This window comes from Haliotis rubra, unplaced genomic scaffold (assembly GCF_003918875.1).
Source record: "Haliotis rubra isolate DU_JTF1 unplaced genomic scaffold, ASM391887v1 Scf1, whole genome shotgun sequence".
Lineage (NCBI taxonomy): Eukaryota > Metazoa > Mollusca > Gastropoda > Lepetellida > Haliotidae > Haliotis > Haliotis rubra.
The window spans coordinates 1650883-1665359 of record NW_025764891.1 but is presented as its reverse complement, the minus strand read 5'-3'; the positions used below and the strand labels follow the sequence as shown (position 1 = coordinate 1665359).

General features: G+C 41.2%; 1 protein-coding gene across 1 annotated transcript in view; it reads right to left on the bottom strand.

Moving 5' to 3' along the window:
* Positions 1-671: 671 nt before the first annotated feature.
* Positions 672-14477, bottom strand: part of LOC124286646 — a 38573-nt gene continuing 24767 nt past the window's right edge. The window contains exons 26-36 of the mRNA XM_046723081.1: positions 12008-12177; positions 11119-11406; positions 10255-10526; positions 8933-9070; positions 8373-8555; positions 7678-7826; positions 5877-6003; positions 4849-5094; positions 3700-3918; positions 2227-2356; positions 672-2002 (exon numbers count right to left, since the gene is read on the bottom strand). Of these exons, the coding sequence (XP_046579037.1) occupies positions 1990-2002; positions 2227-2356; positions 3700-3918; positions 4849-5094; positions 5877-6003; positions 7678-7826; positions 8373-8555; positions 8933-9070; positions 10255-10526; positions 11119-11406; positions 12008-12177 (1935 nt within the window). The 3' untranslated portion in view covers positions 672-1989. The remainder of the gene's footprint in view (positions 2003-2226; positions 2357-3699; positions 3919-4848; positions 5095-5876; positions 6004-7677; positions 7827-8372; positions 8556-8932; positions 9071-10254; positions 10527-11118; positions 11407-12007; positions 12178-14477) is intronic.

The window sequence follows — 14477 nt, the reverse complement described above, 5'->3', positions numbered from 1 at the left end:
GGCGGTCTGTAAATAATCGTGTCTGGACCAGACAATCCAGTGATCAACAGCATGAGCATCGATCTGCGCAATTGGGAACCGATGACATGTGTCAACCAAGCCAGCGAGCCTGACCACCCGATCCCGTTAGTCACCTCTTACAACAAGCATGGGTTACTGAAGGTTCATTCTAACCCGGACCTTCACGGGTTCCCACTATATAACGATCATGAGTTTATGAATCACTGAGAAAAGTGATGACACCGGGTGTTAGCGTTTCCTGCCCGACGGGTGGCAACCATAACAGACACATGCAAAAGCAAGTCATTTGTTCACCTTAAAAACCCATGAGAACATTTATAAAAGTCAAAACAGAGAATTTCATCGGACGTCATAGATACGTCGAATTAGGAAATATCCTGACATTTCAATCATAATACGTTTGTATGGTTTTAATTACTGATTCTTTTAATTCAATTCAGTTCAATTCGCATGGGCCCATCGTCACATTCGCATTACAAACGTCATGTACATACATCTTACTGTACGGTCACCAGCATTCTACGAAGTAAACTGCGTCGCCTTTTACGACAGGCGTTATAGGTTGCCGACTTGAACACTGAATTCTGACTGGGTGGTATATAGCTTGGTCTTTATCCCGATAAGATAAACACATAACAAGGCCGAACCAGTTGTGTTATCTTTAAAATGATTATTTATTTTTCCAAACAATGAAACATATATGTATAAAATACTTTTTTAATATCTGATTAAATATGAGAGTGTGTTATTTATAATGAAGCAATCGTATCGAGATTCACATATTCGCTCACACATGATGGTGAAAGTTTAACAGTGCCACACGAAAACACATTCCCAAAAACCTCAATGCAGGGGCGAGCTCGACATTACAAGTGCTGCATGCGACAAATGTTTGTAATGTATAGTCTGGCATATATGTGGAAGAATCATTACAAATCTAGGATATAGAAAAGTAGTTAGTATGTAATAAAGGCAACCAGAACAAATCACATATGTTTATATATTTCAGCGTTAAGAATGAATCATACAACTTTATGGATGACAACTTCTTGTGTATTGCATCAAGCGACGTTTCGATGTAGATTTTGACACCCTTATCAAGCTAAACTGGTAATCAAAGGTTGCATGCTTCATTTCGGACACGCCAACTTCTAAAATGCCGATCAAACAATATTTTAGCGTTCTATTACATATGATTCATTTTCACAAATTCATATATCACATCTCACACCGAAGTTTTAAGTAATGTTGTATATTATTTCGCTGACGTGTTTCTAAAATATCTGAGCAATACAATTGTCAATGTCATCATTGTTATGACTTGTTGAGTATTGTGTTTAACACCCAGTAAACGGATTCCTGCCGGTTAATGTCTTTGACAAAGAGTCGAAAAGATGCTTATCATCTTCCAACCCCATTTCGTGTATTACAATTATTTCGGTAAATATGTTTTATGTATCTCAAGAAGTGGAGATAGTGAACAATAACTGGAACAAAAGCACATGCCTCCGAGGACAGGTTTCCCCTAGTGGAAGTATAACGTACTTGCACATTTCCAACCAAAATATACTGTACAAGCAATGTTAGGGATCATGACTGTGTTGGTTAATATCCTTATGTAATTATGTTGTCATCTTCTCTACAAAATAACTTTCTAAAATATTTGTGACCCTGAACCTTTTTCAATAGAGTATGATATAACTTACACAGACACATTCAAAACGAAAATGTCATTTCAAGAGAACGACCGGACAAAACAGATTCGAAAACGTAACAAGCAAATCGTGGTGAAAATTATACAGAAAAAACTTCCTAGGTTCACAGCATTTCAGGGTCAGTTCATACACCACCTCTGGTGACTTGAAGGTTGTTGTGGAGACAGCTCGCCAACAGACAGTATTCACAACGTCTTTTCCTATTCGCATACATGGTTACAAACGTTGGTCTTGCAATCAGCCTGATGCCAGATCAAGACATGGTTCTGAAAAAAACCCCAACGAAATAACTTGAACAGTGATGACCCTCTGGTCTTACGTACAATTAAAAGTGCGTTCATTTACAAAGAAAACGCCAAAATCGTTCATTTGGTAATTTTGAAATGAAATAAATGAAAAACGTGGTCGTCAGAGGGCAAACAGTTATGTTTAAGGCTTATGATGAAGTTCCAATATTTTGGTAAATTACAAGTACTATTACAATCCATACCTCTTCTTTTTCAAAAGACCCTGTCGTCTATATTTCCGGCGCTCGCGTACGACTACTACTACGATGATTATGATGGAAACCAGAGAACCGGTAACGATGATGCCAACAGTTGCCGCGACGTTGTCTGGACCTGGAAGAAATTGGCAGCAGTAGATTTACGTTTAATTGTATTCCACATGTTGGTTAGTGTGCTTGATGACTGTGAAGAAGTGTCTGTCATATTCTGCGAAGCTGTGCGTTAGATTCTGCTCTAAGCACCACTCAGTTCAGTTTTGTTTTCATATTTTGCACTCTCCCCATGAGTGACAGATGATTTGATACTTAAAATTTTATATTGGTGTCCAAGTCACCTAAACCGACGCTTATCTCAGTGCCGAGTTGCATCCTTTGGCACGCAAGAGACCAATGTTTGTGAGGTGGAATCCTGGTTGATCCCGATTATGTTCTAGCTCAATCAGCGCCATACTCGAGCTCCAGCGTATCACCGAAAACGAGACCCGCATCTCCTCGGGCTTTCCTCCTACATCAACCTCACATGCCCACATAAAACATTGTTAAAATCGACGATAAAATTGGAAATTTGAAGACATGGTGACTGTAACTGACATAAGATTTGATATGTTAATTTGTTGTTTAACGCCTCAAATAAATCTTTTCACGGCGGACTGTAAATTATTTGGGTCTGATAAACCGGTGATCGATATTGTGAGCGACAATCCAAACCGACGGTGAACAATGACAGACAATCAACCACGTCACAGAGTCTAATCACCCAATCCATTTGATCGACCCTTATGGCAAAGAAAGATTTGATGAAAAGATTTGAAAAAATATGGATGACAGAGTGTGTCCATACATTCGATATAGTATTTTTTAGTGTTGGGAATTGGTTAAAATCTCAAAATTGATGATTGCTTCATTACTACCGATCAATCATCGAAAATAATTGGTTAGCGTCATTTATGAAATTTGTTAATGCACATTAAAATAAGGGGGAAAAAATGTAGTTCTTCTGGAGTTTTTGGCAAAATTTCACATCTTTAAATGATGACTAGCATGTTAGGTACATAAATTTCTTGGAATCTTTAAGATAAATTCAATCATGACTTGAAACGAGCTTGTAGTGCTTACGAAATGTAGCAGACAAAACCAACCATGTGAAAAATATTGTTAATGAAAACAAGTGTTCCAGAATTGTTTGTGTTCGATTATGAGAAATTATGATCGATTGCTTGGTCGTTTAGTCACTACGGCCAATCTTCGATTATTGCAATTAATCGGACCACCACTAGTATTTTTGTATTGTCTGCCAAAGTAGTGTAGGAACAAAGCCAGTTATAACGTAGTTTGTAAAGGCAACCACGAAGCCTACAAGAAGATAGTTAAACTGACAAAGGCCACAATACGCGCATTATTGAGTAATTAATGTAAGATTGAAAGGTGGTCCCGGAATTGATGCCCATTAATTGATACCTGTATATTCAGCCTTCTTGTCATCCATTACAACACACTCTGCCGTCACGTCAGGCGTCCATCGGAGCTCGTTGTTGGTGCTCATGGAACACTGATAAGTTGTCTCCCCTTTCACTGTGCCCTTGTTACGGCAGCCGGTGACGGTCACAGTGTTTCCATATGTGTAGTTACGGCTGGATTTTGTTGCAAAGGGTACGTTAAGCAGGCCACAGGACTGAGCTGAAATGAGCCAACATTTTGTGAAACAAATCAAGTGAGGGGGTTATTATTCAGGCTCTACACAGGCGGTCAGCTCGAAAAGTTCTGTTCATCCTGCTTGTGACGTATGTAACGAATGTATGAAGATTCAGTGAAAACCATTTTAGGTGATAGCTATTTATGTGACAACTATATGCGCTTCAGTATGGTAACCTAAAGGTCGAATACAATCAATTATGACGTGACAAGCAGGTGACGTAAAATCAAACATTATAACGTTGCGAGTCCACCCAGGTTATATGGACAGTCCCTTCTGATCACTTGAAGGATGGAAGATGTGTTTAGCAGTATTTCAGTAATATCATATTGATACCTATTTAGTATACCTATTTAGAACACGTTTTAGACTTGGTCAGGGGGTGGAAATAACTTTAAAATTGCTAGTGTACTCCGGTACAGTGGCACATGTAAAATCACTTGCCCTGATCATTTTTCCACTATACCGGCCGTTTTCTTATTGATTTTTTTAAATAAACAGCATTATTATCACTGGAAGGTCAACTGGACACCGGTACAGCGTGATATACAAATTTGCTTGCCCGACAGAAAAAAGCACTGGACTCGGACGTCGGGCAATAGGTTATTTCCACCTCTGTTGGTCTTTAGCAACCCATACTTGTCGTAAGGGGAGACTAACGACACATTTTATCGTATTCCAATTGCGGAGAGCGATGTTCATGCTGTTGATCACTGGATTGTCTGGTCCAGGCTCGATTATTTACAGACCGCTATAGCTGGACTACTGCTGAATGCAGCATTAAACAACCAACCAATCTATTTAGAGCATAAGTACTTTAAACTGCAATGGTACTCCACCCTGCTGAATCTTGCTGTGCTACACCTGTTCAACCAGAATATATCACAAAAGAATGATATATTCACAACACATACCGGGTTGTTGGAAGCTCTTGATGTCAGTAAACCATCCGGCAGCCTGCCTCGAAGCAGCGGCCACAACTGAACTGCCTGTAACGACGTAGTCAAACCGACATTGAGCGTCCATCCCGCAGACGGTGGCAAGTTCGACCTCGGTGACACCCGTCCCCTGGGGTAACTGGGAAGCATCGTAGATAGGGATGAAGTTCATGTCGGCGGCGTTTTGATGCTTGAACAATGACTCACTTGACAGCACGTTCCCTGAATACAACAAACAAACATAAATGCAATGTATCAGTTGACACGGGTGAAAACACATCAACAACAATCAATGAACCAGTAGATACGGGCTATTAGGAAACAAACATAAATTGTTACATTCATATGAGTTGCGTCCCTTAGACTTCCATGATCCTATAATGATGAGTTCGAATCCCAGATTTTCCCTTACCGTTTTAATTAGTTTTTTCTGCACCATCCACACACTTGGGAATTCCTTTTCACACAAGCTGACACGGAGTTCAGTCAAGCGTTCAAAAAAACCCCAGTGCGCTCTCATAATGTTTCGGACTGCCTCCGTGGTGTAGTGGTTAGAGCGTCCGCCCGAAAAGCGGAAGGTCGCGGGTTTGATCCCCGACCGCGTCATACCAAGAGACGTTAAAATATGGTACTTGTTGGTCCCTGCATGGCCCTCGGCATTAATGGGTACAACAAGGACTGGTCGGCTCGGAGTCAGTATAATGTGTCTGAGTGGGGGTATTCATGCTTCACTGCGGCATGGTATCTCAGTGGGCTAGCACTATAAAACCAGCATAAGTCTGGGCTAGTACAAGCAGCCGCACATACACATACACACGCATGCACGTCGTCATATGAGAGAAATATTCTCAAGCACGATGTTAAACCCAATTTCACCTCACCTCATAATGTTTCGACCGAAGGACAATGGTTCAACTGTTGTTTCAACAAATAAATGGTTATAACCGTATTTTCCCCTGATACACCGGAGTGTATTTACACGCATCAAGACTACACCTACATACATGTTTTGCCAAATAATTGATAGACGTCGGCCTTCGGGGCCCCGATCTCGACGACACCTCCGCTCTTCGGGGTGAAGTCGTCAGCCACCATGTCGTTCCAGGTGCCCATCAAACCAGAAGTGGTGTTCTGTAAATTACAAGACATGTTAATTCACATTTGTACCAGACACACGACAATAGAATGAAGATACCTACTTATAACAGCTATTCGACTTTGTACACGAAAATAAATATGTTATGTTGAAATTATTCCAAAATTATTTCTCTCCTATCCCCATGAGATAATATATACGAGTAATTACCATTTTTTCCTGGATGGTAATGACATGGTAATGTATGTATATGGTTATAGAAGATACAAGTCGACGGGTCTACTCACCTGGATTGTTTTCTGGCATATTCCCAGTTGTTAAAAAGCACGTTATTCGCTCTGCACAAACGTATCTCATAGGTCAGACAGACTCACGGATTCTGGTTTTGAATCAAACATCCACGCTGATTGTGTTCATTGGATTTTCAATATACTAGTACCCTAAGCCTAGTTCGTGAAATTCACCAAAACGATAAATGTCCACGACCTGCAATACAGCTGACTTGTGACAGTTGACAAAGATATAGTCCAAGTTAAGCGTGGTTATGAGTTCTTGCTAACAGTGTTAACCTCTGATACCCGAGGTTGGCGCAAATAGTGACGTCATAGTTAAACCTAATCTATTTGATTTATTGATTCCATCATGAATGAAAAAACATTATGAATATTATTAGGTACTAATAGTATACATGCAATTTACGCCTGACAATTTTATCTTTTGAGTTTTGATATAATTACTTTAAAATCATATCTTATTCTTGTCGTTTTACAGTCTTATAACAGAAAAGGTACAATGGCAGTGTTTTCAAGCAAAACAACTCTAAGTGTTGAGTGCAACAATATCCCCGACGTAAAGGAAGAAATTCCTACACCTGACGTAGCATTGCATCATCCCCATTTGAAAAACATGTATTTTGAGTAAAAGTAAATGTTTTTCGCCCATGGGCGAGTTTTTTTAATACCGCTCTAAATTAGCCGAATTAAGTCAAAATGAGTTGAATTTTGTGTCATGATACGAATAAACATACATTCATTCATTTACAACTTTAAAAAACATGAATTCTGAGTGAAACTAAACATTCACGCCCGTGGTAATTTTGAGTTTTCGGAAAAAAATCATTTAAAATTTTTTTTGCATGTTTAATTTTGTCAAATCCTTTGTCAGAAAGTGGACATAGTGAGGGGATTTTCTGGACTTTCGTGAGTCCAGAATTAAATTGTGACGTGTTACTTGTAAACCTGTGTATCATTACAATACTTTGCTGGTGTTTTTTCGATTTACCCTTGCAGAAATTGTGTTTTTCATTTAAGGTTCCATTTTATACTTCGGGTATTCCCCAAAGATACCCTTTTTTAACACTGGTGAACTAGGTTCATCATGGTCATCCCTGAGACATGAAATGCCTGTGACTGAAGTTTATCGATCGCACGTTGTATCAACTCTCAGCCCTTACACTCATACCCAGACCCGTGAAGATCCGGGGTAGAATAGGTCAATCTCTTGCCATAAAAGGCGACTATCTTGTCGTAGAGGCGACTTCGGGTGGTCAGTTTCGCTGACTTGGTTGACACATGTCATCGGTTCCCAATTGCGCATCGATGCTCATGCTGTTGACACTTCATACTGAAAAACTAAACTCACTCACTCACTCACATACAATACCACATTTCACATATTAATGCAGTTCAATTTGTCATTAGAGCTCCCACCTTGAGGGCTGGCGGCATGTTGACGATGACGTGAAGGAGTCTGTTTACCGCCGCTACTTGCACCCCTACTCCCGACTGCATGATGACGGTGAAGTTGTCGTGGAGGTTGTTGTCGGGGTCGATAGCAACGTTGATGACAGAGACACCACCTGAACGATATAACATGGTATTCGCAACTATCTTTCTTTGTTTTAATAATACGATATGTTGTCAATATATATGATTGATTCGTTTCTTTGCTTGTAGTTTAGCCCCGGAATATTCCAACAATATGATGGTGCAGATAACCAAATCTGGAAGAGACAGTGATTTAAGTTGTGAGAAACTGACGTTGTCAATTGAAAAGAGTTGCTTCTATGCCGGTTGTTTTTAGCATTAATCAAGCAATATCATGGCCGGGGGCGCCAGAAGAGAGGTTCACACATTATACTCATGCGGGGAATCGAACCCGGGACTTCGGCGTGACGAGCGAACGTTTTAATCACTTGGCTATCCGACCGCCTCTGAAGTAGGAAGACACTCTAGAAGGTAGAAGTCACAGAGCATGTTCACCCTTATCCCAGTCCGAAATCTCCATGGGTAATATATGTAGATAATTACTGCCTATCCCTGGATTTTATATATTTGCATTTTTAGTTAACCATATTTTCACCTTCTACTGAAAGTTCACATGTAGACACACGAATACATATTACCGCTGAATGTTTGCTTAAACATGGCCGAAGCATCAAACAACTTCATTTGTCCATCCACAAAGACATCGAGACGCCTGCCACTGTTGAGCCCGGGGGGAGCGAGACGTATCTCCACTCTGGGGCCAGACACCCCCAACATGGCCACTGACGTCAACACGGTGGCGTTAAGGCGGCTACCGTCAGCTGAAACATACATCTAATATTTGCAAAAAGTCTGAACAGCAACAGCATCAAGGACAACTGAATCAACAAGAACATATCTGGAACATCAGCTGGAACATATATACATCTAACATTTACAAAGATCTGAACCAGTGTCAATAGCAACAGCATCAAGGACAATATCAAGCACAAGAACAATTGAAAATACAAACACATAATTGAAACAAATGTCTATTATTCATCTTATTAGGTACACTTATATTGATATCGGCATGGTTACACAGGCCATTGACCTCACTCCATGCTATAAGTTATGTCATCGCAGTAACTATACTAGATGGCCTGGGTGGCATGTACATGTATATTAGACGTAAATATCTACCAGAATTTCACTTTACCATGGTTCTGTTCTCCTATGTCGAACTTCCCTTGAAGAGAAAACTGGTCCGACTTTACAAGATAGTAGTCTCCCTTGCCACCAAAGTTGTACAGTTTTCCGTCAAATGTCATCATGTGGGGGTCGCCGTACGCAAATGCTAGAAATGAACAATATCTTCAAAACAAATGCTTGAAATGCTTAATAATCAGTGATGAATTCGTACAATTTGTAAGATTATCTTGTATTTCACCCCCTATGTTAGGGTGTGGATATATCAACCATATGTACTAAATTATCTATAATATGAACAGTAAAAATTAAGCTGGTCCAGAAACAAAATTTGTCTAGATTATTGATGAAAGATCGGCGTCAGTACAAAATCGGAACTTAATGCGTTTCGTATTTTGGACATTGATGAATCAGTATGCCATCTATGTGTTTGTTAACCCAAGGCGTATCAGCGAATCTCGTTCAAGATGGCAATAACACGAAAAACACACGTTTTGAGTTAAAGTGTAATTCAAATCAAAACAAGGAACTACACAAAGATGCCATTTGGATCGGCCACACTTTCGATATTATCACTTTGTAACCTTTAAGAAAGTTAAGCCGGTAACATGCCTTTCTGCTGATTCCACACTGAAGATGTTTCGGCAGATATTCAATACAATTCACTTGAATAGACGTTTGGAAGTTTCGTTCCGCTGTCATAGGCCATGCCATATCGTGTCTTGTTACCCGTTACTATCCTCAATGGCCTTCTATAACTCCCATCTTGCCTGAATCAGTAGACTATGACCAGTTACAACCAAGAGTCCCACAATATGGTACCCCTGTCTGTTTATAAATGTTAACCCTCAACAACAAAGTGTTAACCCTCAACAACAAAACGGTAGCCGAAGGTGACACCCTTACACACCTTAGGAGGGCGGGTGATGTAAGAGCACCAGGTGGCCCACTGGATACCCTTACCCGCTTTATGGGGAGGTAGCCGTTACAGCGCCCGTTCGTCCAATTTTCATTCAAATTTGGCATCCTCACCTGCTTTACCTAGGAGGGCGAAACCCGACTTAATTCCAGGTGACTCAAAATGAGACCCTGACATGCTACAGGTAAAAGGTACCCGTTGCAGCATCGGTTTGTCCATTATATACTCATGGAAACGAATAAGGGAACACATGAAAGTACAAGTGTTCCTTTATTCATTTCCAGAATTTCACCCACAGTGCAATACATGCCTTGTGAAGAAACCTGGAAAAGAATAAAGGAACATTTGTACTTTCATGTGTTCCCTAATTCCTTTCCACAAGTATACATTAAATTTCAAATTGGTATCCTCACCTGCCTTAGGAGGGCGGTACCCGTTACAGTCCCGGGTAGCCCGCTGGTCCATGTAGTAATTACAGTGGCTGTACTCCGTCCACAGACAACAGTAGTAGAAGGTGACGACATCCTTGATCCAGTGAGACAATGAGGGTACACGGCCGGGTTTGTTGTAGGGGGCGGCGCCCCAGTCGTGGCTGCGGTCGGGGGTGCTGCCTTGGTAGGTGTCGGCGGCGTAGATAAGCAGGCCGTCTTTGCCGTAGCAACACTGATTTCCTGCTCCTGTAGATCTGAAAAAGACACTTCTATGAAATATCTTACTTCAGAAACTGAAAGATGCCCTTGACTTGCTAAATGTGGAAAATGTCAACACCGTTTTGCCTTTTACTGGTTGTTCTCTGGTTTTGACGTTTAAATTAAATAATGTCACCCTTAATGTAATGTATTTTCTTCTTACTTTAACAATGCATATATGCAACAAAAATTGTGTTTGTAACGTCGCACTCAGCAATATATCAGCTATATGGTGGCGGTCTGTAAATAATCGTGTCTGGACCAGACAATCCAGTGATCAACAGCATCAGCATCGATCTGCGCAATTAGGATACGACGACAGGTGTCAGCCAAGTCAGCGAGCCTTACCACCCCATCCATTAGTTAGACCAATTCTAACCCGGATCTTCACGGGTAACAACAATAGCGACGAAGTATTAAGCGTCTACCTCATGATTGGTCCGGACATACGTGAAATCCATTTAAGATCTAAAATGCCAGAACATAAGTAACTATATGAATATGAACTGTGAAATTTTAATTTCCATTTTTGGAATTTATACTGATCCATAATACTTGTGGCCTAATACCAGGTCCCTGCATACGTACGATGGCTGGAGGGAGCGGACGCAGTGAACAGCCTCTTTGTGGTAGAAGCAGTTGTCGGGGCTGGTTGAGAATATGTTGCACCCAGACTGAGACTGCCAGCGGCCAAAGTCGGACAGTCCTTGGGAGAGGGTACATGGGCAGTACAACAGCTTGTCCATCCACGTCATGTTCACCTTGTCCTTGTTGTACCACGAGGTACAAAGCTGAGGAGCCCAGTTGGAGCCATGGAGCCTGCTCATGGCGCTATTCACGAACCATCCTAAAGGAGTTACCCCTGATTTTACTGCTCTGAAACAGATTACCAACAAGGTCGTCATGATATTCTGCAGATTTAGTATTTATTTAGTCTCTAAGTGTATCATTAGTATTCAACAGAGCCTACGTTCTTACCGGATAACAGACATTCCAGCGATCAACAGCTTCAGCATCGATCTACGTACTTGGGATACAATGACATGTGTCAACCAAGTCAGCGAGCCTGACACCGATCCCGTTAGTCGCCTCTTACGACAAGCATGGGTTGCTGAAGATCAATTCTAACCAGGATCTTCACTGTCCATGATGCGTCAAATTTGTAAAGTACCGCATGCCATTCGTCTACCATACCAAAGCCTTGAGGGTGGTGGTGCAGCCTAGAGGTGAACTCGTACAATGTGCATGCTAAGTCCCAGTCTGGTGTGCGGCGCCGTAATATTGCTGGAATATTGCTAAAAGCGTAGTAAAACACAAACTCACTCAAGCACACTCTTTACAGTCTTACTGGGCACTTGAATCGTGCAACCCTAAAAACCAAAAAAATCAGAGCAAAAGCCGTACGATGCTCTAATACTCCTGGCAAGAGTATGGCCGGTAATAGTTGTGAAATGACGACGCCAAAGCCTCGACTTACAGTTTAGTGTTGGCCCGTGTGCGGAAATCCCTTTTCAGCTCCACCTCCACAAAACCGATCTCATACACTGCACAGTCTTCCGGCTGACACTGGTGGTCCGAGGGTGTGAAGGTGAACTCGCCTGAGTTGGCTGCTTCAGATGAGAGGATACTCAGAGTCTTCCAGTTTATCTGGAGTGAAAGTGTTCATGAGGTATTGACGATTGAAATATACTTTGAATATTTTGAGGAAGAATCACTTTTACAATTTATGTATGTTTGCTGACATATAAATGTAAAGCAATATCTGCTTATTTACATACCGTGGTCATATAACTAGCACATTGCTGACTGCGGCGCTAAACAACAACCAAACTAAACAAAAACAATAACCAGTTCGCCATGTGGTTTGTAACGGACGAGAATATCTTATAGGGATTAAGGGGACGGTGGGGTAGCCTAATGGTTAAAGCGTTGGCTCGGCACGCCGAAGACCCGGGTTCGAATCCCCACATGGGTACAATGTGTGAAGCCCATTTCTGGTGTCCCCCGCCGTGATGTTGCTGGAATATTGCTAAACGCGGCGTAAACCCAAACTCTGTCAGTCAGTCAGTATAGGGATTAAGGCACATTCTAATTACTACTGCCACCAAAGTAACGCCGATACAGGTATGTACTTAGATTCCCCATGATCATCCTCGATAATCTCCAGGGTATACGTTACGATAACTCTCCACTATACCTTGGATGCATCTACGGCTCGGCTCGATGATTTTATTACCTCCCTTTGCTGGCTCCGCATTCTCACAGTAGCCAATCAGATAAGCCGCCGTTACAACCGAGCTTGCCAGTGTCAACAAAGATAGCGGTCGCAGCTGCCAAAGTTTGTTTGCAGTGCGAAATCGCAGATTTGGGGGGAAAAATACTGACAAACGACAGGTCTGAAACCTGAAAAAAAATATATGCAAGAACTCCTTATTTCAGAGTATCTGCAACAATATATTATTGTGTTGACAAGTTTAATCGGTTAGATAATTTAACAAGAGTCATCAGAAGATGACATATCCCCACCGGCCCCCACATCTTTGAAAGAACAAATCATCTGACAGTTACTAAAAGTCCAGCTTGATTTTAGACTAAGTGCAAATCGATCAATGGAAATCATAAAAAAAATAAATGACAAATATCTGCAAATAGCAAAAGGCACCACTTCAAGATCTGCCTCACATATCTGCCAAGTTTTACTGAAAGATATTAAGAAGTTTTTGAGTTGTGCTCCGAAACGTACCCGCCCTTTTGAGACTGTTCGTTTCCATGGAAACCGAGAAAAATATAAATGATAAAATCTGCAAATACCAAAGCACCACTTTGGGATCTGCCTACATATCTGCCAATTTTGTATTAATTTTCGAGTTGTGCTCCGAAACGAAAACCCTCCTTTTGGATAAGCGAATCGATAAACCGGGAAAATCTGCCCAAAATCTGCAAACAGCAAAAGGCACCACTTAAGGTTCTGTTTGATATATCTACCAAGTTTTGTTGAAAAATATTGAACGGTTCTTGAGTTATACTCCGGAATCGAAGCCCACCCTCCCTTTTGGGATTAAGTCCGAATCGTTTCCATGAAAATCGAGAAAAATAAATATGCCAAATTCTGCCAAATAGCAAAAGGCGCCACTTTAGGATCTGTTTGATATATCTACCAAGTTTTGTTGAAAAATGTTGAACGTTTCTTGAGTTATGCTTCGGAAACGAAGCCCACTCCTCCCTTTTGGGACTAAGTGGAAACCGGGAAAAATAAAAATGCCCAAAATCTGCAAATAGCAAAAGGCACCACTTGAGGTTCTGTTTGATATATCTACCAAGTTTTGTTGAAAAATATTGAACGGTTCTTGAGTTATGCTCCGGAAACGAAGCCCACCCCTCACTTTACTGACTAAGTCCGAATCGTTTCCATGGAAGCCGGGAAAAATTAAAAAAAGACAATAATCTGTAAATAGCAAAAGGCACAACCTTAGGTTATGTTTGACTTATCTACCAATTTTTGTTGAAAAATATCGAACGGTCTTTGAGTTATGCTCCGGAAACAAAATCATTACGGACGGACGGACGGACGGACGGACAGACGAACGAGGCAACGACTATATCCCCCCGCATTACATGCCGTGGGGATAAAAAGCGATAGTGAGTTGTGATTGGTACGCTCAACTTCCCAGCGTAGACACCTGCCTGGATAAAAAGCCAACCAAGGGAGGCAATAAAATCATTGGGCCGAGCCGTAGATGCACCCAGGGTATAGTGGAGAGTTATCGTAACGTACACCAGGGGGATAATCGAGGATGCCTCACGATGTCAGTGGTTGGATTGTCGGGTCCAGAGACAATTATTTACATTCCGACGTTATATAGCTGGATTTATAAACAGGGCGTTAAACAGAAAGCAAAATTTATATAAACTATCCCAAAAAAGAAACGCATAGGCGTTTTGTATTT